Here is a 27,119-nt window from a genome sequence, read left to right on the forward strand (position 1 = left end):
CTTGATCAGTGGGGTCAGGGATCCGGCGTTGCTGTGAGCTATGGTGTAGATTGCAGATGAGGCTTGGATCTTGCATGGCTGTGGCTGTGGTGCAGACTAGTAGCTATAGCTCCCAATTCGACCCCTAGCCTGGGGAACTTCCATATGCCTTGGGTGCAGCCCTGAAAAGCAAAAAAATTTTTTAAATTAAAAAATAAAAAATAAGTCTTAAGAGAAATTAAAATATATTTTCAACTAAATTGTAGGATGCAGCAAAAGTCTTATTTACAAAGAAATTTATGCCATCATTAAATACAGCAGGGGAAAAAAGATCTGTAAACAATAACGCAAATACCTTACCTGGAAACAACAAAAAGAAGATATAATCATGAAGTAAGCAGAATAAAATTATAAGAATCAGAAATGAAACTAATGTAATTGTGGGAAACTGGAGGAGAAAAGATTTTAAGCTAGTTCTTTGACAAGAGTAACAACACTGATAAATATCTAGTTAACATTACTAGAAGGGAAGACAGAAATTACTATTATCAGAAAAGAAGAGGGGGGGAAATGGAAATTTAAAAGGATTTAATAAAATCCAACTTCTATTTATGATCACAAACAAGTAAAAGAGGGAACTTCTACTTCCTGAGAAAGCACATATTCATGAATCCCCTAGCTAAATCCAAATATTTGTTCTCTAGGACATAATTATCTCTGTGAAACATCTGAAAGATTCTCCAACAAGATAACTCTTGGCGTTAATAAGACACATACCAACACTGAAAGATAATCAATTGTGTACACCCACACTGAACTTAGACAGAGAAGGAAAGGCAGTTCAAATGAAACATAAGTCTTTTAAACAAATAATGGTGGAATACAAACACAAACAAGACAGATGTAGACACACGACCTGCATATTTCTGCAATAAAACCCTTGAAACACATCACAGATCTAAGTATAAAATGCAAAAATAATAAATTCCTGGAAATGTATGGCAGAATTTGGCACAACAATGTAAATCAACTATACTTTAATAAAAAATAAAATAAAAAATAAATTCCTAGAAAATATAGATAGAAGTCTAGGTCACATTAGGTTTGGTGATGAAATTTCAAATCCAACAACACAAGGTTTATAAAACAAAAAACATATAATTTCACTTCATTAAAATGAAAAATGCCTCTTCTGAGAAAGTTGAGAGAATGAGAGAATGTTGAGAGAATGAATGAATGGACAAGCCATAGAATAGGAGAAAATCTTTGCAAAACACTTATGTGAAAAATGACTGGTATTCAAAATATCTAAAGAACTAATTCAACAGTAAGAAGATAAACAACCCAATAAAAAATGGGCAAAATATCTGGACAAGCAGCTTCCCAAGGAAGACGTACAGAAGGCAAAGATGAAATATGAAAACAGGCTCAACATCAAATGTTAGCAGGAAATTATAAATGAACCAAAGAGACATCACTACACACTTCCTTAATGGTTAAAATGCAAAACACTCAAGAACACCAAATATTGGTGAAGACGCGAAGATAATCCTTATTCACTGCTGAGGGGAATGGAATTGGGTGTCTCTATAATGGAAGACAAGTGCTCTTCTAAAACAAAATAAACTCTTACTATATAAAGTAAGATCCTGAGATCACAATCCTGGTTATTTGTCCAAATGAGTTTAGCTGTTAAGCTTACAAAACCCATATTTACGGGCTTTAGTCATAACAGGCATGAGTTATAGGTAAGCAAGATACCATTCAAGAATCAAATAAACAGGGGGTAAGGAGGGACTGGGGTTTGGGATTGGCACATGCACAGTGAGGTATATGGAATGACTGGCCAAAGGGGACCCGCTGTATAGCACAGGGAACTCTACCCAATATTCTGTAATAAACTGTGGGAAATAATGTGGGAAAAGAATCTGAAAGAGAATGGATGCGTGTACACATAGAAGTCAATCACTCTGTTGTCCAGCAGAAATTATCACACTGTAAATCAACTATACTTCAATACAACTTTAAAAAACAAAAAAAAAGTCCAATAATCAGTGGTGTAGCCATGAGACAAAACACTGATAGAAAGAAATGGGGGGAGTTCCCGTCGTGGCTCAGTGGTTAACGAATCCGACTAAGAACCATGACGTTGCGGGTTCGATCCCTGGCCTTGCTCAGTGGGTTAAAGATCTAGCGTTGCCGTGAGCTGTGGTATAGGTTGCAGACACTGCTCAGATCCTGTGTTGCAGTGGCTATGGTGTAGGCCAGCGGCTACAACTCTGATTAGACCCCTAGCCTGGGAACCTCCACATGCCTCGGGAGCGGCCCAAGAAATAGCAAAAAGACAAAAAAAAAAAAAAAAAAGACAAAAAAAAAGAAATGGGGTATTAAGCTATGAAAACATATGGAGAGGAGTTTTCGTTGTGGCTCAGTGGGTTACCAGCCCGACTAGTATCCATGAGGATAAGGTTTTGATCCCTGGCCTCACTCAGTGAGTTAAAGATCCGGTGTTGTCACGAGCAGTGGTATAGGTTGCACGATGTGGCTTGGATCTCACGTTGTTGTGGCTGTGGCGCAGGCTCTGATTTGACCTGTAGCCTGGGAATTTTCATATGCTGCAGGTACAGCTGTAAAAAAGAAAAAAAAAATATATTTGCCAAATCCATACGTCATGTAACACAAAAAGTCTACATTGATGTAATCCGTGCACATTAATGCATCAGTATTGGTGCAGCAATTGTAACAGACCAGTATGCAAAATTTTAAAAATAGTGACTACTGTGTGGATGCAGAAGGGTTATATGGGAACTCTGTAACTGCTGATCAGTTTCTCTGTAAACTTAAAAATGCTCAAAAAAACGAATCCTGTTTTTTTTTTAAAAAAGGATTGACTCATTACAACCCACCCTGATGACTGCCTGATGTTTCACTACATGTGATGACCATTGGGTTGGGTTCCTCATCAAGGATGTCCCAGTCAAGGGATGAAAGGCAGCAACTCTCCACTGAGCCCATCACGCACCAGGCTGAACTGTCATCCTTAGTCTCTGTTCTCCCCACATCTGTGCCTTCACTTAATTCCAAGCAACTACCCAGGGAACCAAGGTGTAGAAGGGTGGCTCCTCTAGCACCAGAGCATCTTTCAAAGGACTGAAGAAAGAAATGCCATCTCTCCACCAGGAGAAATAACTCGAGGGCCAACGTTTGGTTCCATCATATCACAAGAAGGGGTCAGAAGCTGAGCTGGGCTGCTGGGCTGCTGTTTCCAGGACCAAAGTCATAATAAGCACTTCAGTGGAGGCCTCTATTTTTTTTTTGTCTTTTGTCTTTTTGTTGTTGTTGTTGTTGTTGTTGTTGCTATTTCTTGGGCCGCTCCCGAGGCATATGGAGGTTCCCAGGCTAGGGGTTGAATTGGAGCTGTAGCCACCGGCCTACGCCAGAGCCACAGCAACTCGGGATCCGAGCCGAGTCTGCGACCTACACCACAGCTCACGGCAATGCCGGATCGTTAACCCACTGAGCAAGGGCAGGGACCGAACCCACAACCTCATGGTTCCTAGTCAGATTCGTTAACCACTGCGCCATGACGGGAACTCCAAGGCCTCTATTTTTTATTTCTTTGAAGGGCCACACCCATGGCATGTGGAAGTTCTTGGGCTAGGCCACATGCATGGAATATGGAATCAGGGCTGTAGCTGCCAGCCTATGTCACAGTCACGGCAACATCAAATCCTTAAGCCACTGAGTGAGTCCAGGGGTTGAACCTGCATCCTCAGGGTCACTATGCTGGATTATTAACCTGTGGAGCCACAATGGGAATGCCTTTTTTTTTTTCCTTCTTTTTCTTTTTCTGATTGCAGCTTTAACGGCATATGGGACCTAGGGCAGTGCCTTTACATCAGAAGCTTATGGACAGTGTAAGACCTCCCCCCCCTTCCAGAGGGTGTCCAATCACCGCCAGAAGGGTTAGAAGCCTCCACATTGTTAGGTGGTATCTATAACCTGGAGGGAGAATACCAAATGGAGGACGTAAACAACCATGCCCTCCAGATCCCACCCAGGCTCCAGACACAATTTCAGCTGACCAAATCAATAGGAAACAGACTCCAGCACAGATGAAGGCCCCAGGAGCAAGCTAATTTAAGGAGCTGGTAAACCTCAAAATAAACAGAACCAAAAAGACTGGTTAAAATTCACACTTAATGACCTAAATCCTCCTTCTTGTTTCCCAAGCCCCCTACCCTTTTTTCCTTGAGACTACCTGACCTATCACGCAAAATCCTAACTCTAAAAAAGCCCTTGCTCCAATAGCGGGGAGCCTGAGTTCTCTCTGCCCAGTGCTCCGGGCCACTCTTTTGGTCGATAACCTGCTTACATCTCACTGCTCCAGCCTCTGTTTCTCTTGACTCTGCCATCCTAACACACATGACACCCAATTTTTTAAATAGAGTTTTAAGGAACCCCAGCTTAAGTTGGGTTTGAACCTCTTGCTGTGCCAAACTGAGACTGTGGGTGTTGTCCTTCATAACCCAGAGGACAAGGGTCTTTGATGCAACAGATGAAGGACTGATAGCTCCAGAGGTACTTAAAAGTTTTGGTGAGTCTTCTGCAATCTCACCACCTATTGGCTACCTTTTCCTGTCTCTTCTCTTTTACTTTCTCTCTAATAGCTACTCTTTTTAAAGTAGTGACTATTGGAGTTCCCATCCTGGCTCAGTGGAAATGAATCTGACTAGGATCCATGAGGATACAAGTTCAATCCTTGGCCTTGCTCAGTGGGTTAAAGATCCGGTGTTGCTGTGAGCTATGATGCACAGGTCACAGACAAAGCTTGGGTGTGGTGTGGCTGTGGCTGTGGTATAGGTCAGCAGCTACAGCTCCAATTTGACCCCTGGACTGGGAACTTCCATATGCTGTGGGTGTGGCCCTAAAAAGACAAAAATACATATATAAATAAATAAAGTAGTAAGTATCTTTTGGGCTGACCTCATTCACTGGGTATAATCATGCTTCTAGTCACCAATCCCCCCACACCCAAAAAACCAGCCTCAGTCACACCTTCACTCTAAACACAAGTAGGTTCCTGCTCAGACATCAGCCAGGACCACTGTTAGGAGGGCCCCCTTCTCATACTCCTGCTCCCAGAGTACCAGGAATTAACAAACTGCCAACTCTGGGTCCACTGTGTATAGAACTCAGGTGTGGTGGGGTCACCAATGTGGGAGTTCAAGGCTTCTCCAAGAAGATAAAACTCAAAAAGCCCAGATAAGAAATGCCAGACCCTTATCGGCCCACCTATCTCACTGTAGTTGTTACAATGTTCCTAAGGACCTCCCCACTCCAGCAACTTGGCCTACTCCTTCCTACCCCTACTAGGAAAGGTATATGGCCCACTCCTCACTTCCTACCCTTGATCAACCTGGACTACTACTTCCTGCCCACTACTAGAAGAGGTATGTAGCCCACTCCTTACCCCGCCCCTACAGGGGCAACATATGCCCCCAACCAATCAGCAAGTGTAGTGGAAGACCCCATTCTTCCTCAACCAATCAGCAGGTCCACAGGTGTATGGCAAGACCACTCCTTGTGCTCCTTTGTCTTTGGGCTATAAAAACAGACATGCCCATGCACCTAGGGGTTGGCTCTCCCTGATTATCAGGAAGTCTGCCTGCTGTGTTAACAGTGTTTCCTGCCTCAATAAATTTGTCTTTTCTACACCTTGGTTTAAATCCACAAAATTCTTTTTCCACCCTTGTGCAGAGACTGCAACGACCAATGCCATACATGCCAGCACAGCGCAGGGCGCAGGGAAAGCTCCCCAGCAAAGAGCAGCTCAGAGAGCAGAAGCCTCCAGGCTTTCTTATCAGCAGGTAAGAAGCACCAGGGGAAAGGGAGGCGGTGAAACTGACTTTCACTAGACAAACATCAAATATGTGGATCCTGACTACCCACTACAAGAATAAAAACCTTAAGAAAAATGGGCTGCCAACTTAAAAAAAGAATTAAAAAAGGACAACATGGGAGTTGTAAATTTTATTAGGGATAAAATTGAAAGCTGACATGGCCCTGGGGGCTCCAGGACACAAGGGTCTTTCTGTGACCCCCATTTCTTGTTCTTGGAAATGGGCCTCATTCGGCCACCATGACCTTCCCTGAGTTCCTAGGGACAGGTTCAGACTGTTATGATCAGGGAAGGGAGGGACAGTCAAGCAACAATAGTACAACCTTGGTTCCCTCTCAAGGGATACACAAAATAATATAGGCATCTTATACACTTAAGCTTAAGAGTCCTTCTTTTTCCTTCTCCCTGACTTGATGGCACCCTAAACACAATCACCCATAAGCTAAAGATTAGGCACCCTGAGCACAACTGCCTGTGGGTTAAAGATTAACACATGATGTTTTTCAGGAACTTTCCTAGTTTCTTCTAATCTCTGATCAATATGCCCTTTTTGCAAGTACTGTTATTCTAGGCAATAACACAGAAGACCACCATCACGAACGGACCAAGATCGCCTGACTCCCAACTAAGATTCCCCCAAAAGAAAGAAGAATGCATGTATGCCCTACATGAAAACCCATTTTTCTCCTTTTTACTATAAAACTCTCACAATTCCTTCTAATGGGGTGGGGGGGGGCATTAGCCTGGTGTGACCCTCCTTTGCCTGGCAAAGCAGTAAAGCTCTTTTTTCTCCTTTACCCAAAACTCTGTCTCTTTGTTTCAATTCAGCACCGGTGGAGACTGAATTCCGACAACAAAACGAGGAATACAGCCCTGGAGGCAGAATTTCTTTCTTTCTTTCTTTTTTTTTTTTGTCTTTTTGCCTTTTCTAGGGCTGCTCCCTCGGCATATGGAGGTTCCCAGGCTGGGGGTCGAATTGGAGCTGTAGCCACCAGCCTACACCACAGCAACGCCAGATCCAAGCCACGTCTGCAACCCACACCACAGCTCATGGCAACGCCGGATCCTTAACCCACTGAGCAAGGGCAGGGATCGAACCTGAAAACCTCATGGTTCCTAGTCGGATTCGTTAACCATTGCACCACGATAGGAACTCCCAGAATTTCTGAGAGCTCTGAGAAATAGCTCAGAAGAGGGAAGGGGGACGCTAGGATATACAGGAGTTTAGGAACAAAAGAAAACTAGGTCCAGCAATCCCACTCCTGGGCATCTATCCAGAGAAAACCAAGACTCACAAAGACACATGTACTCCAATGTTCATTGAAGCACTATTTACAATAGCCAATACATGGAAAAACCTAAATGTCCATTGACAGAGGATTGAATCAAGAAGATGTGGTACATATACAAAGTGGAATATTACTCAGCCATTAAAATAACGCACCTCAGCTCTCTGGGGCCAGGATCCTAGTCTTTGTTTTTAACACCCTGAGTTTCCTCAGGACTCACCACTGGGAGTGGCTGCAGTCTGTGGGCTGCTAGAAGCTGGCACTCCTAGTTTCTTCCTTCCTGAGTGCCCTCAGGGCTCATCAGCTCACTGTAAGTGGTGGCTACAATCCTGCAAGACTGTGAAATCCTTTGTTTACTGATAAGGCAGACAATGTTTTATTGCTCAGGCTTTCAGCACTGGATTGTTTGTGTATAAAGAAACACTAAATGGATGAAGGCTGAATCTAAATTGGTGATCTGAGGGGGGCTGGAGTTCAGAGCAGAGGAATGAAGCAAAATATATGCGCAGTGCATCTTAAGCTACTTTTCCTTCTTAGTTTAATTTTAGCTTTTCTACATAGGAAACCACTGCAAAATTTGATTCTTTAAACAGATAGAAGACTGCAAACCACAAAAAAATGAAAACCCCCTTTCTAACTAAAGGCACAAGGGATATTATAGGTTTTCTCTCCACTATAGTTAACATTGGAGATACTTTCAGGAATAAGAACAATATCACACTACATTTGAGGTTTGCAAATTAAGCCTTTGAATGGACTAGGAATTGGAAAAATTTACATAAACTGAAGTGTTTCAATTAAAATAGAATTCAAGGAGTTCCTGTCGTGGAGCAGTGGTTAACGAATCTGACTAGGAACCATGAGGTTGGAGGTTCGATCCCTGGCCTTGCTCAGTGGGTTGAGGATCTGGCATTTCCATGAACTGTGGTATAGGTCGCAGACGAGGCTCGGGGTGGCTGTGGTGTAGGCCGGCAGCTACAGCTCCGATTAGACCCCTAGCCTGGGAACCTCCATATGCTGCGGGAGCAGACCTAGAATAGGCAAAAAGACCAAAAAAAAAAAAAAAAAATTCCATTCAGTCCCCCCACATCTATTAAAATAGAAATTCATTTGTTTTAAGAACAGTAGAGGACTAGAGTTCCCTGGTGGTGCAGCAGGTTTATGATTTGGCATTGTTACTGAGGTAGCTTGGATCCCTGCTGTGGTGTGGGTTTGATTCGATCCCTGGTCCAGGAACTTCAACATGCTAGAGATATAGCCAGAAAAAAAAAAAAAAATAGCAGAGGCCTTTTAGATGTCAAAGTGATATGGGAAAGATGGTACCGGAATCTGGGTTCTTGTTCACAGCGGTCAGCGGTTGAAGAATGAACTCCGTGAACACACAGGCAGCAAGCAAGCAAAGTCTTTGTTAAAGAAAAGCAAATAGCTCCCAGGACAGGCTGGGAGGTGGGAGAAGAGCCCGGCTTTCCTATTGCCCTTTAGGGATTTTTATCTCGTAAAGGTGGGGAGGGGTACCAACGTGGGGTCCAGAAAGATGTGATTTTCTCCCATTGGCCTTGCTCAATTACCTGTATCAGTCCTTGTCCAACAGGGGTTTTAGGGTTGGAAAAATCCCTTTTAAGTTTTGTGGTTTCTTTGTCCTTTTTTTTTCTTAGATTAAGTCACCATTCCTCTCATTCCTTTTTTATCAGTTGAGTGGACTAGAGATTCGCACTTCCTACAGTAAACAAAGTCTGTGGGGAATTTGCATTTCCCATAATAAAACAAGGCCTGTGGAGGTGTTACTGCCTAGAGCCCTTAAGCAGCAAATGTTAATCAATAGCCATATCAAAGGAATGTATGGAGCCCTTGCTCCTACACTAACTACCTGAGATAATATTCTGCCTCATAGGGACAGGTACCTGTAAACAAATGTAAAAGCACCTGAAAACTTAAATGCACTCCCATCTCTGGTCTGTGGTTTCTCTTGTGTAAATGAAACAAAAATTCCAATTAACTTCCCAATTTTCTTTCCTTAAATGGCATTTGTCAATCAACATCAAACTTTATTTTTTATTTATTTATTTATTTTTTGCTTTTTAGGGCCACGCCCTTGGCATATGGAGGTTCCCAGGCTAGGGGTTGAATCGGAGCTGTAGCTAATGGCCTACACCACAGCTCACAGCAATTTGGGATCCTTAACCCACTGAGTGAGGCCAGGGATCGAACCTGCGTCCCTATGGTTGCTAGTCAGATTCATTAACCACTGAGCCATGACAGGAACTCTTCAACATAAATTTAAAAGCCCAAATGTTAATGGTAACTAGAATCAAGGCACTGTAATCTAGAATGAAGAAAGGAATCCAAGAAAAGAAACACAAATATTGGAATCAAAACATATAAATAGACTGTGTCCCTACAATTCAGAAAAAAAGTCCATTTTCAGAAAGTTGAGAAGTTCTGGTTGTGGCTTAGCAGAAGGAATCAGACATCATGTCCATGAGGATGTGGGCTTGATCCCTGGCCTTGCTCAATGTGTTAAAGATCCGGCGTTACTGCAAGCTACAGTGTAGGTCACAAAGGCAGCTCAGAACTGGTGTTGCTGTGGCTGTGGTGTAGGCAGCTACAGCTGGTTTAATACCTAGTGTGACCCGGGATGGGAGTGGGGTGGGGTGGGTGGAGGGGGTGGAGTTAAACATCTTTCCAGACTTGAGAGTCTAGATAAACTGGATTGAGCTAGAAGCCCTGTCAAGGGACACCCGAGTGGCAACGGGAATAATCTCTGAGAGCTTCCCATACCCCCCCCTCCACACACCCTGTAAGCAGGGACGCTCTCCCTCCCCCAAGTCTTCCATTACACATGTCTGCAAACTCTAAGCCAGATTCAGGTTAAGGTTCTGATCCAAATGGGCTCCCAAATTCGCAGACCCTGTCTCCAGGACAGAACAGCTCATCCTTACAGACTTCTCGATGTGCACAAATTACAGTGAGTGCACCTATATCATGGAGGCCACACTCAAATATAACATTTAAAATGCCTAGGACAGGAGTTCCCACTGTGGCACAGTGGGTTAAGAATCTGACTGCAGTGGCTCAGTTGCTACAGAGGCAAGGGTTCAATCCCCAGCCTGGTGCAGTGGGTTAAAGGATCTGGCGTTGGTGCAGCTGTGGCAGTTTGCAGCTATGGCTGGCATTCAATCTCTGGCTAAGGAACTTCCACATGCCACACTCATGGCCATAAAACAAACAAACAAATAAAATGTCTGGGTCAAAGGAAATCACAATCACAACCCAGAAATGGTGTCACCCCACACCCTTGTGCCCTCGCACCCCCAGATTTCAGGGGTCTGCAGCTTCGCACAGTATAAGGACAACTTCAGTGGTGGGTGTGAGCAGGTAGGAGCAAGTGGAAGGCGGGGAGCTCTTCAGGAAGAGCCAACTGGACCTTCAAGTACCTCCTTTCACAGGTCAAACGGGAACTGAGCTTGAAGACATTGACCTCAGGCTCTGCCACCCATTACAGGTGCTCCCGACCACCAAGATACTTTATAGGAAATATCCAGAAAGGCAAAAATATAGAGTCAGAAAGCAGATTAGTCATTTCCTAGGCCTGAAGATGCTAATGGACATGAGTTTCATTTTGGGAGTGATGGAAATGTCCTAAAATCAGTGCGGTGAGAGTGGAACAAGTCTTTAAATATGATCAGCACCACTGATATATGTGTGTGTGTGTGTGTATATATATATATATATATATATATATACACACTTATGGCCACACTTGCGGCATATGGAAGGTCCCAGGCCAGGGGACTGAATCTGAGCCACAGCTGTGGCAACTCTAGATTCTTTAACCTGCTGTGCCAGGCAAGGGATAGAACCTGCACCTCAGCAGCACCTGAGCCGCTGCAGTTGGATTCCTCACCCACTGCACCATGATAGGAACTCCTACCACTGATATTTTAAATATACAAACCCTGTTTGAACAATTCAGCAAAATCACTCAAACCAGTGTTTATGTAGAAATGAGAGAAGAAAATCATAAGCCACTTTCAGTAATTCACTTAGAAAACCCCAAATATCTATTCCTTTCCGAAAAAAATAGGTCAATTATTATTTCCAAGGCAAGTTTATTTACTACATAATCATACTTGAATACTTTTTTTTTTTGTCTTTTGCTATTTCTTGGGCCGCTCCCACGGCATATGGAGGTTCCCAGGTTAGGGGTCGAATCGGAGCTGTAGCCACCGGCCTACGCCAGAGCCACAGCAATGCAGGATCCGAGCCGCGTCTGCAACCTACACCACAGCTCACGGCAATGCCGGATCATTAACCCACTGAGCAAGGGCAGGGACCGAACCCGCAACCTCATGGTTCCTAGTCGGATTCGTTAACCACTGCGCCACGATGGAACTCCATACTTGAATACTTTTATTCTGCAAGTCTAAATCCTGGAATTTCATTTGAAATTAACCAACAGCAGAGTCCATAGAACTCAGCATAGGGAATGAAAAAAAATGAAACAAAATTTTTTAAAAAATGGAGCTCCTGCTATGGCCCAACAGGACTGGCAGTGTCTCTGCAGTGCCAGGAAGGTTTGATCCTCGGCCCAGCACAGTAGTGAGGCAGAATAATAATTCAGGTAGTTAGTGTAGGAATATGGCTTCAATATATTCCCTGATTAATGTTCATGGTTTAAGATTTGTAAAAACTAGGAGTTCCTATCATGGCTCAGTGGTTAATGAATCCAACTAGGAACCATGAGGTTTCAGGTTCGATCCCTGGCCTTGCTCAGTGGGTTAAGGATCTGGCGTTGCCATGAGCTGTGGTGTAGGTTGCAGACGCGGCTTGGATCCCATGTTGCCGTGGCTCTGTTGTAGGATGGTGGCTGTAGCTCCGATTGGACCCCTAACCTGGGAACCTCCATGTGCCGTGGGTACAGCTCTAGAAAAGGCAAAAAGACAAAAAAAAAAATTGTAAAAACTAATCAAGACAAACCAGCCTTGCTTATTGGAAGATTAACTATTGAAAGTACATTTGATGAGTTCCTATGGTGGCTCAGTGGTTAACGAATCTGACTAGGAAACATGAGGTTCCGGGTTCGATCCCTGCCCTTGCTCAGTGGGTTAAGGATCCGGCGTTGTTGTGAACTGTGGTGTAAATCGCAGACGTGGCTCAGATCTGGTGTTGCTGTGGCTGTGGAGAAGGCCCACGGCTACAGCTCCGATTAGACCCCTAGCCTGGGAACCTCCATATGCAATGGGTGTGGCCCTAGAAAAGACAAAAAAACAAACAAACAAAGAAAGAAAGTACATTTGATTTACATCAACATGGGAGTTAACCCCTGACCTAAACATTTGACTGCTTGCTAAAGAAGGTAAAGAGTGGCGACTCTAAGTCTAGGAGAAAGAAGAGCAAAAGGATCATAAAACCTATGGAGCATACCCTAACTCTAAAGTCCCTATTGCTGAAGGCTGATACAGGTAAACTGCGGAAGGCCAATGGGAAAAAGAACGGATAATCTGGAGCCCACGGTGGTACTCCTTGTCTTTAACAAATAAAAACCTCCACAGAAATAGCAGGGGTGGGGGGACCTCTTCCTCTCCCTCCCAGAGTCTGTGCTGGGAGCTATTTGCTTTCTTGTAATAAAGACTTTTGCTTGCTTGCTGCCTATGTGTTCTCCAAGTTCATTCTTCGGCTCCGTGAACAAGAACCCGAATTCAGGTAATATCTTTCTGGCAACAGTAGGTTAAAGGATCTGGCATTGTGACCACTGTGGCATAGGTCAAAACCACAGCTCAGATCTGGCCCCTGGCCTGGGAACTCCATATGCCACACAGCGGCCAAAAAAGAAGGGGGAAAACGTCTTAATAAATGAAAACACCATAATATTTTTTTCCCCTAAAATTCACCTCTTTTACTTTTTGGAAATATTCCATATGGTTTTTCAAGTACTATTAATTTAATACATTTCATACTATTGAAAAAATAAACTTAACTGAGTAAATATTTTGAAGGGCACTAACCCAAGGATGGGAACTGGTCACAGGGCAGATTGTTCAGAAATGTGTCCCAAAAACCTCCTGAAATCAAGCAGTACCCTGTGGGGCTCCTGGGCACAAATGCCTTTTTGTGGCCTCCCAATTCCAGTTTTTAGGACAGAGCCTCCAAGACCTTCCCAAGAGTTCCAAAGGGCAGGTTCAAACAGCTGCTAATCCAGGAAGGGAGGGGATGCAAAAGACAAGGAAGGAACAATCAAAAAACAACAGTGCACCCTTGGGGCAGAGTCCTGGTTTCCTCTCAAGGGATACACATAAAGATGTAGGTATCTTGGACACCTAAAAGAAAAGATTACATTCCTTACAGTTTAAGGAATGAACATCTTAAAAATGAATAGCTTGGAGCTGTTTTTTGCCTTTCTCTCTAGCTGGACTGAATTCTAAACACAATCACCTGTGAGCTAAAGATAAGACACTCTGGGCACAACTGCCCCTGAGTTAAAAGACTGTGCTAATAATAAGCACATGGTGCCTTTCAGGTACTTTGCTAGTTTGTCTAATCTCTGATCAATATGCCCTTTTTGCAAGTAGTGTTATTCTAGAAAAAGTCAAGACGCAATAACCACCACCTGCATTGGACCCCTGACACCAGCTTGGATAATTAAGATTCATGAAAGAAAGAAGAATGTGTTTTTGCTCCAAGCCAGATTCTTACCTGGAACCCCGTTTTTCTCCTTATGGTCCTAAAAAACTCTTCTCCAGGAGAGGGCATAGTCTTTAGGGTCTTAGGCTTCTGTGGTCTCCTTTGCCTGGCAAAGCAATAAGGCCCTTTTTTTTTCTCCTTCACCTGAAACTGTCTCTGTGTTTCTATTTGGCATCAGAGGACAAAGGCTGAATTTTAGCAACACTCCACAAGACTTCTCATAGAATGTTTGTTTCCAGAAAAAAAAAATAATAATAATGGAGGAGAAAGGATTTCATACAACCTACTTAGAAGTAGTTATTCAACGCTTGCCTCTCCCATAAAATATCCACAGACCATCCTCCCCAATGCCATCCACCACTCTACGCAAACAGAATAAACATTTAAAGTACTGGCTTTGTTATAAATGCACCACGGAAGAGAATAGTTGATAGATGATGTAAATAGAAGTGGGAAAACTGACTTTGGGAATATAGGTAGCGATCTGGAAATTTGATGATTTATTGCCAGCCGTACAAAGAACTACTCAGGGGGGCCAGGGACTTCGACTTGACACTCCGCTTCCCAAGCTTTTGGAAAACCCAAGAAGAAAAATGGTGGCCCCAGGGCAGAAAGGACGTGCTGTGACCCGTCAGACAATAGCTAATCCCATACCCAAACCCTGGAGAGCGCGTCACAACTGTCAGCTGAAGACCGTGCCGGTTGTCACCTCACAATCTAGGCTAGAAGAGGGGATGCGACCGCAGAGCTGCCCAAAGAGGTTCCGGGGCCGAAGTTCCTGCGCAAAGTGACGCAACAGGACGCTCCGGGTCCCGGCTGCCCCGCCAAGCCCCGCCGCGCAAACAGGAGCGGACTGAGATCCGCGCCGCACCCCAGACCCACGCGTATCCGCTGACTCCAGCGGTGACGAGGAGGCCGGGTCAAATGAAAACCGGTTTGGCCGGTTCTGACCAGCCCCTCCGCTACATCTCTACGTCCGGGGCAGCACACTCACCATTACGTTTCCTGGGTCTGATACCTCCTAACGACTCCAAGGACCAGTGCAGATCACAGGGGAACAAAGATATCGCAGAGTAACCAGAACCAGAGAACTCTACACGGGAGGCGACCTTGTACGCGGTGGGAGAAAAAGAGGAAGTCCTCGCTGATGCTGCGCGTCGCCCCACCCACCTGCTTCAACGGCTTCCCGGTTGGACATATCCCAATACCCCGCCTCCTTGCGTCTGAGTGACAATCTGTAGGAGGAAGTCTGGCTCCACGGAATTACTTTCTGCGAGTGGGATGGGACCTGTCGCCGCCTGGCACTTTCGTTTGCAACATAACTTATTCCACGCCTAGGGTTGCCTCTGCTGTCTTCCACAGCCCCTCCTGCCCTGGGATTCCTTATTCAGCTTCAAGATGGAGCAAGTACAGATTAAGAGGATGGCCCAGGCCAGATCTGCCTGGAACAAGAGGGTTTTAGGTACTCCAGGGGACAAGGGCTTGGTGTAACGCTCTGTGGCCATTCATTGAACTGGGCTTCTTCTTAAGAAAGCAGACATTTGATGAGTTCCCTGGTGGCTCAGCAGATTAAGAATTCTGCGTTGTCACTGCTATGGCTTGGGTCACTTCTGTGGCACAGGCTAGGGAAATTTCATATGCCAATGGGTCGGCCAAAAAAACCCCAGTAAGTTCCCCGTTGTGATCAGCGGTAACGGACCCAACTAGTATCCATTAGGATGTGGGTTTGACCCCTGGCCTTGCTCAGTGGGTTAAGGATCTGGCATTGCCATGAGCTGTGGTGTAGTTTGCAGACTCTGCTCAGATCCTGAGTGGCTGTAGCTGTGGTATAGGCGGGCAACTGCAGCTCTTATTCAACCCAGAGCATGGGAACTTCCATGTGCCACAGGTGCAGCCCTAAAAAGACAAAAAAGAAAAAAGAAAAAAAGAAAGAAAAAGAAATGCAGACACTCAAATGTGAACTCACCGTTATAATAAAGATGCTGGCTCCATTTTCAACTTTGGTCCTTTACAGCACTGAGCCTTCCATCCATTCCCACTCATTAGGTACTTAAGCTAAAGAATCCCAGAGCACTTGGCTGTGGCAGGAAGTCTGCATCAGTCAGCCCTAGCTGGGTGCCAGGATAAATCTTGGTCAAACTCCAAGCTGTGAGGTGTGTTCACTAGCTTCTCAGGTGTATACTAGAAGGAAATTTATCCCAGATCAGTGTTCCCTGTGTGCTAGAAAATGTTGCAATGTCAACAGCGATAATATAGCTAAGGCAATTGTATTACTCTTTCCACTGATAGAAGAAAAACAGTAAGTTATTACAAAAATTGTAAACGTTGTGAAATTTTATTAAAAAATTAGAATGCACCCAGAAACTCTTCCCACCCCATGCCCCCAGCTTTATTGAGCTATCACTAATAAAAATGCATTATTAGATTAACCGGCTTTACCTGATGCAGTTACCTGATGGCCTAGAATCCGGCCCTGTCACTGCTGTGGCTAGCGTTCAATTCCTGCCCAGGAACTTCGGAGTACTAAAGGCAGGCCTCCCCTGCAATCCCCCAAAAGAGTTCCTCCTGTGGCTCAGTGGATTAAAGATCTCAAGCTGTGGTATAGGTCTCTGATGTGCCTCAGATCCACTGTTGCCATGGCTGTGGTGTAGGCCTCAGCTGCAGCACCCCTTTGACCCCTAGTCTGGGAACTTCTATTAAAAAAATAAAATAAAATAAAACATGATGACCTGATACACTTATGTTGTATTATATAATTAAAATTTGGCACGAAAGTGGAATTTTTTTTCCCCAAAGGAAATCCTAAAAAAACATTTTAATGGAGAATGGCAGAAACCACAGTGGTCTGTTATCAGAATTGTGTAAATATCAATCTCTCAGTTCAAATGTATTCATGTTCAATGTCTCTCTGTTTTGTTACAGTTCGCTCAATTCTGTAAGTGCACTGGTTATGTTCTCTGTAGATCTGGGGAAAAGGAGCCAGGGATGGAAGTTCCATTTAGTCCAGACAGAATGAATAGCCATGACTGGTCAGCACAGAAGGAAACTGGAAAAGTGTGTTAGTCCCTTTCAGTCTGGCTGGATTTAGGGGAGCAATACGGTTGAGAGCCCTCCAAAAGTGGACTGCAAGGGGCTCTGAGTCAGTAAGATGAAAGTTTGTGGGAAAAAAAGTGCTGATGTAGGAGTTCATGTCTTGGCTCAGCCATGACATATATGACTAGTATCCATGAAGATGCAGGTTCGATCCCTGGCCTTGCTCAGTGGGGTAAGGATCCGGCATTGCCATGAGCTGTGGTGTAGGTTGCAGATTGGGCTCAGATCCTGCATTGCTGTAGCTGTGCTGCAGCTCTGATTCGACCTCTAGCCTGGGAACTTCCATATGCTGCAGAAGTGGCTCTAAAAAAGAAAAAGAAGGAAAAAAGAGAGCAAGAGAAAGGGAAGAAATACATAGAAAATAAAGAAAGAAAATAAAAAGGTGGCTCTTAAGCATTTTCACCACACAAACAAAAATAAGGCTTAACTAAGTAAGGTGATGGGTGGTAGTTAACCTAGAAATTCTTAAACTCTCAGGATCTGAATTAAAAACTCTTTTCCATTGCAAAACAATTCATGCATTGATTTATTTGAACAGCTTTATTTAAACGTATTGTTCATACCTCTAAGGCACTCATTTAAGTATACATTTTTTATGCTTTTAGTATATTTGAAGATACATACAATCACCACAATTTTTGAAAATTTTTTTCACTTCAAAGAGAAACTCCTCTACTTTCAGCTGTAAAAACTGCTAATCTGGAGTTCCTGTCATGGCTCAGTGGTTAACGAATCCGACTAGGAACCATGAGGTTGCGGGTTCGATCCCTGGCCTTGCTCAGTGGGTTAAGGATCCGGCATTGCCGTGAGCTGTGGTGTAGGTTGCAGACACTGCTCAGATCTTGAGTTGCTGTGGCTGTGGTGTAGGTTGGTGGCTACAGCTCTGATTGGACCTCTAGCCTGGGAACCTCCATATGCTGCGGGAGTGGCCCAAGAAATGGCAAAAAGACCAAAAAAAAAGATAATTTCTAAAAAAAAAAAAAAAAAGAATGACAGCATGGTTTTTTTCACAGGGAAGTTAGGAATCAGTATTTCCTTCTTTGTATGTCAGAACACTATTCCATTGATTGGATAAAAACACGTTGTTTATCTATTCATCCTTTCATGGACATTTAGATGTTTCTATCTTTTGGTTTCTATGATTACTATAACGCTCATGTATAAGTTTTAGCAAAATGTGTTTTCTTCTGCTTTTCTTTCTTTTTTTTTCAAATGGCCGCACCCATGGCAAATGGAAGTTCCCAGGCCAGGGACTGAATCTGAGCTGCAGCTGTGACCTATGGCAACTCAGGATCCTTTAACCCACTGCAGTGGGTGGGAAATTGGCCCTTGCCTCCACAGGTGGGATTCTTAACCCACTGTACTGCAGCAGAAATTCCAACATGTGTTTCATTTTCTTGGGCATATATCTAGAAGTGGGGTTGATAGGTCATATAATTCTAGGTTTAATATTGGAGGAACTCTCAGGCCTTTTTCTAGAGTAGCTCTGCCATTTTATCTTTGTTCCACTCTTATGAGAGTTCAAATTTATCCATATATCCTCCATAAAAGTTACTATCTCACATTCTGTCATCCTCGTTCCAGTGGAATGTCCTTGGGGTTTTGATTTGCATCTCCTTGATAACTATTCATGTCAAGAATCTTTTCATATGCCCTTGACCATCTATGTATTTTATTTGGAAAAATGTTATTCAGAATATTTGCCATATTTAATTTGAGTTACTTGACCTTTCTTTTTTCTTTTTAGGGCTATACTTGCAGCATATGGAAGTTCCCAGGCTAGGGGTCGAATAGGAGCTACAGCTGCTGGCTTATCTCACAGCTACAGCAACTTGGGATCCAAGCCAAGTCTATGATATACACCACAGCTCATTGCAACACCAGATCCTTAATCCACTGAGTGAGGCCAGGGATTGAACCTACATCTTCATGGATACTAGTTAGGTCCAAAACTGCTGAGCCACAATAGGAACTCCCTGAATTTGACTTTTTATAATTATGTTACAGGGTCCTTAAATATTTTTAATACAAGTTCCTTTTCAGATGCTTGATTTGAAAATTTTTCATCTATTCCATAGGTTGTGTTTTTACTCTTTTGCCCCAAAATATTTACTTATTTTATTTTTTGTCTTTTGTCTTTTTAGGGCCACACCCTCAGCATATGGAGGGTTCCAGGCTAGGGGTCTAATTGGAGCTACAGCTGCTGGCCTATGACACAGCCGCATCAACACCAGATCCAAGCTGCGTCTGCGACCTACACCACAGCTCACAGCAACACTGGATCCTTAACCCACTGAGCGAGGCCAGGGATTGAACCGGCAACCTCATGGTTCCTAGTTGGATTCGTTTCCGCTGTGCCACTACGGGAACTCCCTGTTTACTTTTGCGGCATATGGAAGTTCCTTGGCTAGGAGCTGAATCAGAGCTGCAGCTACTGACCTATGCTTGCAGCAAGGCCAGATCCTAAACCCACTGAGCAAGACCAGGGATAGAACCAGCATCCTCACAGACACTATGTCGGGGTCTTAACCCCCTGAACCACAAGGGGAATCTCCTAAAATGTTTACTTTTTATTGTGCTAATATACACATACCATAAAATTTCCATTTTCACCATTTTTAAGTGGATACTTCTGTAGTATATCATATGTTGATGAATCATTTACACACAAGCAGTATTGTCTGCCAACAACAGGGCACTGTGCTCCTTATTGGGCAGTCTGTGTCACCAGGAGATGGAGATTTCAAAGCATAGTGGTAAAACTGCTATCCCATGATTGACATGCTTTCAAGGTCTGGGAGGCAGCAGTGAATCTTTGTTCCATTACTTTGGAAATATTCAGAAATGCTTTTTTAGGAGTTCCTGCTGTGGCACAATGGGATCTACAGCAGCTTGGATCGGATCTCTGGCCCCGGGGAAATATATATTCTTAAAAGGGGGATGGGCAGTGAGCGAGAGAATTGCTTCTTCTGGATCAGAAGTTCTCAGACTTGGAAAAGGGGTCCTTGCTGAATCAGTATTTCAATAAATGAGCGGCTTGCCTATGAGGTCTGTTTGGGTGCATCTACGTGGTGCTACTTTATGCCTGAAGGAGCCCAGGTTTGTAATCTGGCTGGCAATATATGGGATACTTAGTGAGGGAAGATGTCAGGTATCCACGTCCACATTGCCCTGATCATTTAGATGGAAACTTTACCTTATTCCTACAGAAAAGTAAACAGATTAGAGGTGTTCACAGCCAAGTGTTCACAGCCAAGGTTGAGGGTGGAACCCGTGACCCACCAGGCTGGAGTTCAGTGTCCAGGGTAGACTCTGTCATTAATTATATTGCCATCTGTACATCTCCATTTCCCATGTACCTCTGTCAAGCTATAAGAGCAAAACAGGTTGCAAAATACCTGGTAGAGAAGACCTTAAGTCTGGTTGGGGCAGCTCTAGAGTTAGGTATCACTATGTTCCCAGGTCATTCCAGAATTCTGGTTGACCTCTTTGTAGCCTGTGGTATTGGGCAGGCCGACCAAGTCCCATATATATGGCCTGTAATCCAGGGATACTGTCCAGTGACTAGACAAACACTTATATCATGACAATCAGTCTTGACTTCATTTATAACATCTGTGGAGGGCTTTTTTTCCTTTTAGATCTGTATACTGGCTTAAGTGATTACTTTCCAATTGTGATTTCCTCCATCCTATATCTTCTTACTTCTTTCCTATCTAGAGGAGTCCTTTCAGTATTTTTTAGAATGGGTTTAGTATTGCTGTATTCTTTTTGTTTGTTGGAGAAATGGTTCCTCTTTCTCTTTTAAATGATAATTTGCTGGGTATTCTAGGCTACAAATTATTTTATTTTATTTTGGTCTTTTTATGGCCCTACCCTTGGCATATGGAAGTTCCCAAGCTAGGGGTCAAATCAGAGCTGCAGCTGCCAGCCTATCACTGCCACAGCAATGTGGGATCTGAGCCGCATCCCACAACCTACAGGGCAGCTCATGACAGTGCCAGATCGCTGACCCACTGAGAGAGTCCAGGGATCGAACCTGCATCCTCATGGATACTAGTCAGATTAATTTCCACCGCACCTCAACAGGAACTCCCTCCTCCACCATCTGTGATACCGCTCCCTGTAGAAGGTTTGAAGGTGCCATTTGAGTGAAGGACAGAACTTGAGCTTCCACGTGGGTTCCCCAACACCAAATCACTCTACTGTAGGAGGAAGTAGAGTGTCCAGAATGGGTTTGCCAGGTGCTTGCACTGGCAGGAACAAAACTTAGTTCAGGTTCCCATGTGTTATTTAGATAATGACATAACCAGCAATCAAGCTGATTAGTTAAGGTGGTCATGGTTTGGAAGACTGCTATGAGTGGATATTGGGGCTGTGCTAAAATTGTTGAAAAAGCAGTAAGCGTTTTTTTATTTTTTTGTCTTTTTAGGGCCACACTTGTGGCATATGGAGGTTCCCATACTAGGGATCGAATCAGAGCTGTAGCAGCCGGCCTATGCCATGGCCACAGCAACGCGGGATCCGAGCCACATATGCGACCTATATGCCACAGCTCGAGGCAACACCAGATCCTTAACTCACTGAGTGAGGCCAGGGATGGAACTCCCATCCTCGTGGATACTAGTTGGGTTTGTTAACCACTGAGCCACAATGGGAACTTCAGTACCAAAGTTAGCTGAAGCAAGACAAAATTGAAAGGGAGCCCATAGCGAAGGAACAGAGGGAGGATAGGCTAAGAAAAGCCATCTCCAGCCAATCTTTCTATAATTGAAAGAGAAGAGTTTTGTTTAAACTTTTCAGTGCTGGAGTTCCCGTTGTGGCTTAGCGGCTTAAGAACCCAACAAAGTATGCATGAGGATGCCAGTTTGATCCCTGGCCTTGCTCAGTGGGTTAAGGATCCCATGTTGCCACAAGCTCAGCAGGTCACAGGAGGCACTCGGATCCTGTGTTTTACCATGGCTGTGGTGCAGGCTGGCAACTGCAGCTCTGATCCAACCCCTAGCCCAGGAACTTCCACATGCTACAGGTGTGGCTGTAAAAAAGAAAAAAGAATTTTTTTTAATTTAAAATAATAAACTTGGTCAGAGAATTTTCCAGGTCAGGGAGGGGAGAGGTTTTAAGGAACGATATATGGAAACAAAGTTTTTGATCTGAGATCTTGGGTAAAGCTGTCTACTTTGTGATGTCATCTGCTTCTGGAGCCTGAGTAAGCCCTGGAAATCCTCAATATGAGGTCACTCATAGGGACAGCCTTCTAACTCTCCAGGAGGGTGATGATCTGGATCTAGCTTGGTGTCTCATTTGAGTCCAGGAGGATTTTTATTCTGATGACAGTGTAGATGGCTAGCGGTACTTCCTGAGCTTTTCCAGAGAGGTGACAATGTAAATTTTCTTCTAGAAATGTTCATGTATACTCATCTCCTGCACTTAGAACTCAGGCCACTGCATCACAGAAACTGGCACAAATTCCCCAGGCCCATGGTCGGTCTGAGACTCACTCTTGCTGCTGGAGGAAAGGCTGGGCCTGAATCTGCTGCAAAGTAGCCTTGGCTGTACCTGCCCAACTCAGTGTGACAAAGAGCCAAATAATCTGTTCTCAACATGGCCTGTACTGAAAAATTCTATTTCAGCATATTCTAATGGAAACACAACAACAGAACACAATATTCATGAACCCCAAGATAATTCGTCTTAAAATGAAGATTTATAGGCATTCCTGTTGTGGCTCAGCAGTAACAAACCCAGCTAGTATCCATAAGGACACAGGTTTTATCCCTAGCCTTGCTCAGTGGGTTAAGGATCCAGTGCTGCTGCAAGCCTAGGCCAGCAGCTACAGATCTGATTTGACCCCTAGTCTGGGAACCTCCATATGGCCCTGGTGTGGCCCTAAAAAGACAGAAAAAAAAAAAAAGAAAGAAAAAGAAAAGAAAATCAGACTTCTTTTCAGAAACAATGCAATGAAAAAAAATAAGAGTGGAGTAAAAGATTTAATATTTTGGAGTTCCCATGTGGTTCGGAGGGTTAAGGATCTGGCACTGTCACTGCAGTGGCTTGGGTTGCAGTTGTGGCACAGGCTCAATCCCTGGCCCAGGAACTTTCACATGCTGTAGGCGTAGCCCCCTAAAAACATTTAATATTTGAAATAAAAAATACTGTCCTAGAATTTTGTGTCAAGCAAAACTGTCTTCCGAAAATAAAGGAGGAATAAAGACTTTCTGAGATGAAAATTGAGACTTTGTCTTAGTACATGTACTTTGGAAGAGACATGAAAAAAAACTCATCAGAAAGAATGCAAACACTGAAGATGCAGGATTAGAGAAAAAAATGAAGATAAAATATCCTTCATATTTCTCACCATATTTAATGTAACAGATAAACATTTTGTTTAAAATATTTGCAACAGGAGTTCCCGTTGTGGCTCAGCACTAAGGCACCTGAGTAGTATCTATGAGGATGCGGGTTCAATCCCTGGCCCCGCTCAGTGGGTTAAGGATCTGGTGTTTTTTTGCAACAATATGTGAAATATATTTAGATCATAGTTTTTTTGTTTTTTGTTTTTTTAGGGCCTCACCTGCAGCATATGGAAGTTCCCAGACTAGGGTCAAATCGAAGCTATAGCTGCTGGCTACACACAGCTCACTGCAACGGTAACACTGGATCCTTAATGGGTTAACATTGAGCTAAAAATTATTATTTTTTTAATGGTGGCACTTGGCATATGGAACTTTCAGGGCAGGGGATTAAACCTGAACCTTTGCTGTGACCCCAAGCCACTACAGTTGGATTATTATTGTTATTATTATTTTAGCTTTTTAGGGCCGTGCCCATGGCATATGGAAGTTCCTAGGCTAGTGGTCGAATGGGAGCTGTAGCCCCCGGCCTACACCACAGCCATAGCAACTTGGGATCCAAGCTCCATCTGTGACCTACACCACTACCTTTGCCACAACGAGAACTCACTGCATTCTTTTTTTTTTTTTTAATTATATGGCTGCACCAAGGCATATGGAAGTTCTTGGGCCAAGGATTGAATCTGAACCACAATTGCAACCCATGCCACAGCTGTGCCAAAGCTGGAATCTTTAACCCACTGTGCCAGGCTGGGGATCGAACACACACCTCCACAGCGATTCAAGTTGCTGCAGTCGGATTCTTAACCCACTGTGCCACAGCGGGAATTCCAATCTTTGTTTAGTCTGGGGTGATAATCTATTTCTCCTTTTTGGATCATGTAATCCATTCACATTTAGTATTATTGATGTAGTTACAATTACACTTACCATTTTGCTTTTTGTTTTCTACAATTCTTATGTTGTTTTTAGTTCTTAGTCCTCCATTATAACTTTCTTTTGCATTACCTGAATATTTCCAAGTGTAATACTTCCATTTTTAAAAGATTTCTGTATTATACATTTAAAAAAAATTTTAGAGGCTGCTCTTTAACCATATACTCACGGAGCTCCCGTCGTGGCTCAGTGGTTAGCAAATCTAACTAGGAACCATGAAATTGTGGGTTCTATCCCTGGCCTTGCTCAGTGGGTTAAGGATCCGGCGTTGCCATGAGCTGTGGTGTAGGTTGCAGACGCGGCTTGGATCCCGCATTGCTGTGGCTCTGGCGTAGGTGACTACAGCTCTGATTAGACCCCAGCCTGTGAACCTCCATATGCCGAGGGAGTGGCCCTAGAAATGGCAAAAAGCCAAAAAATATATATATATATACACTATTTTATTAAAATGAGACTCAGATTCATACTAGCTTAATTCCAGTGATACATGGAAACATTACTTATATTAAGCTCTATTCTCTTTTGCCATTTTTTATGTGTTATGCAGATTATATCAATTTATAATATAACCCTCCTATCTATTTTCTTACAATTACTTACCATTTGTGGTCGTTATCCATAGAAACTCTACCTGAAGTACAGTCTTTTTAATATATATTTTAATATTGGAGCCCTGCTGCTATGGTACAAAGGTGTTTTTGTTGAAAATGTTCTCTCTGGAGTCCCCGTTGTGGCTCAGTGGAAGCGAATCTGACTAGCATCCATGAGGACACAGGTTCGATCCCTGGCCTTGCTCAGTGGGTTAAGGATCTGGTGTTGCTGTGAGCTGTAGTGTAGGTCGCCAATGCAGCTTGGATCTGGCATTGCTGTGGTTGTGGTGTAGGCCAGCAGCTGCAGCTCTGATTCAACCCCTAGCCTGGGAACTAAAAAGACAAAAGAAAGGAAGGAAGGAAGGAAGGAAGGAAGGAAGGAAGGAAGGAAGGAAGGAAGGAAGAAAGAAAGAAAGAAAGAAAGAAAGAAAGAAAGAAAGAAAGAAAGAAAGAAAGAAGAAAGAAAGAAAGAAAGAAAAGAAAGAAAAAAATGTTCTTTTATGATTAAACCTGTTCTGTTTTGGTGGGACAGAAATTTGGGACAAGAAACACCATAAGTTTCTTATCATTGATTCCTCCTGATTTGTCAAAGAGGAATCCTGAAGGTAGAGAGTCACTGCTATAACGTGGGTTTGATCCCTGGCCATGGAACTTCTACATGCCTTGGGTGCAACAAAAAAACAAAACAAGAAAATTCTCCATGCTGTTACTGTTGCTTCCCACTTCTCCACACCATGTCTGCAACTCTAAGCATATGGACATGAAATTGGGAACAGCAAAATAGGGTATAGGGCCTTGTAAATCAGTGAAACAAAAGACTTCCAGCCAGTGAGTTCTCACTGTGGCTCACCAGGTTAAGAACCTGACTAATGTCCATGAGGATGCAGGTTCAATCTCTGGCTTCGCTCAGTGGGTTAAAGATCTGGCGTTGCCTAGGGCTGTGATGTAGGTTGCAGAAACAGATCAGATCTGACATTGCTGTGGCTGTGGCTGTGCCCAGCAGCTGCAGCTGTGATTCAACCCCTAGCCTGGGAACTTCCATATGCTGCAGATGTGGACCTAAGGGGGGGGGGGACTTCCAGCCATCCTTGATGAAAAGCAATTGAAAATTTGCCATTTCTCCCTTTATTCTCATTTAGGATATTATTCAAAATGATGCCCTCTTTCTGCAGTTCTGCATGACTGCCTCTAAACATCCAAAGAAAATCTTTGGTTTTCTATTGGGAAATCACAGTGCTGCAGAGACAGAATCTAAATGGGCTGGAGTGATGCAGATGACACTCCTGTTTCTCTAAATGGGAGGAATGAAGTTTTCAATGTACATACTGTACACTCAGCAGCAAGATGAAAATGTCAAATCCTGTCGTATATCCTCCCCTGTGACCATAAACACAAACAGAAACCACACGTATCTGGCCAAAATCAACAAGATATCTCAATTCTCAGGTGAAAAAATAAAAATGACACCCTCACTCACTGAAGCTCCTGCCTTCATAGAAAATACACACACACACACCCCCAGCTTCCCTATATATCTAACATTTCTTCTACTTTCCTTGAAAGTCCTTATTGGAGTTCCCTGGTGGCCTAACAGTTAAAGCATATGGCACTGTCACTGCTGTGACTTGGTTCACTGCTGTGGCACAGGTTTGATCCCTGGCCCAGGAACTTCCACATGCCATGAGCATGGTCCAAAAAAAAAAAAAAAAAAGAAAGAAAGAAAGAAAGAAAAAAAAGTCCATCACATAAACCAAAGGTATATGATTTCTTAACCATTTCTTTTTTAAATTTATTTTTATTTTATTTTTATTTTTAGTGCCACACCTGTGCCACATGGAGGTACCAAGGCTAGGGGTTGAATTGGAGCTGCAGCTGCCAGCCTACACCACAGCCATGGCAACACAGGATCTGAGCCTTGTTTGCAAGCTAGATCACAGAAAAATCAGATCCTTAACCCTCTAAGCGAGGCCAGGGATCAAACCTGCGTTCTCATAGATACTAGTCTGGTTTGTTACCACTGAGCCAGGAGGGGACTCTTTTTTTTTTAAATGGCCACTCCTGTGGCATATGGAAGTTCCTGGGCCAGGGGTCCAATCGGAGCTGCAGCTTCGGGTCTAAACCACAGCCACAGCAGTACCAGATCCAAGCTGCATTACGACCTGTGCCACAGGTTGTGGCAACACCAGATCCCTAGCCCACTGAGCGAGGCCAGGGACCAAACCCACATCCTCACAGAGATAACATCAGGCCTTAACTGAGCCACAACAGGAACTCTGTTAACCACTTCTTTTTCCCA

General features: G+C 43.7%; 1 protein-coding gene across 4 annotated transcripts in view; it reads right to left on the reverse strand.

The window, feature by feature from the left end:
- The window catches only part of LOC125125652 (zinc finger protein 791-like), a 60,925-nt gene that overhangs the window by 9,497 nt on the left and 24,309 nt on the right, over positions 1-27,119 (reverse strand). Inside the window, exon 3 of one of the 4 annotated variants that reach the window (XM_047776956.1) lies at positions 15,818-16,032. The exons of 2 other annotated variants lie outside the window; for them this stretch is intronic. Coding sequence is in view for 1 of the 2 variants with exons in the window: in XM_047776955.1 (XP_047632911.1) it covers positions 14,846-14,848 (3 nt within the window). In the remaining variant the exon portion in view is untranslated. Of the gene's footprint in view, positions 1-14,845; positions 15,024-15,817; positions 16,033-27,119 lie in introns of those variants that run through there. One more of the 4 variants, XM_047776955.1, reaches the window with a different exon arrangement.

Source organism: Phacochoerus africanus, chromosome 4 (assembly GCF_016906955.1).
Source record: "Phacochoerus africanus isolate WHEZ1 chromosome 4, ROS_Pafr_v1, whole genome shotgun sequence".
Lineage (NCBI taxonomy): Eukaryota > Metazoa > Chordata > Mammalia > Artiodactyla > Suidae > Phacochoerus > Phacochoerus africanus.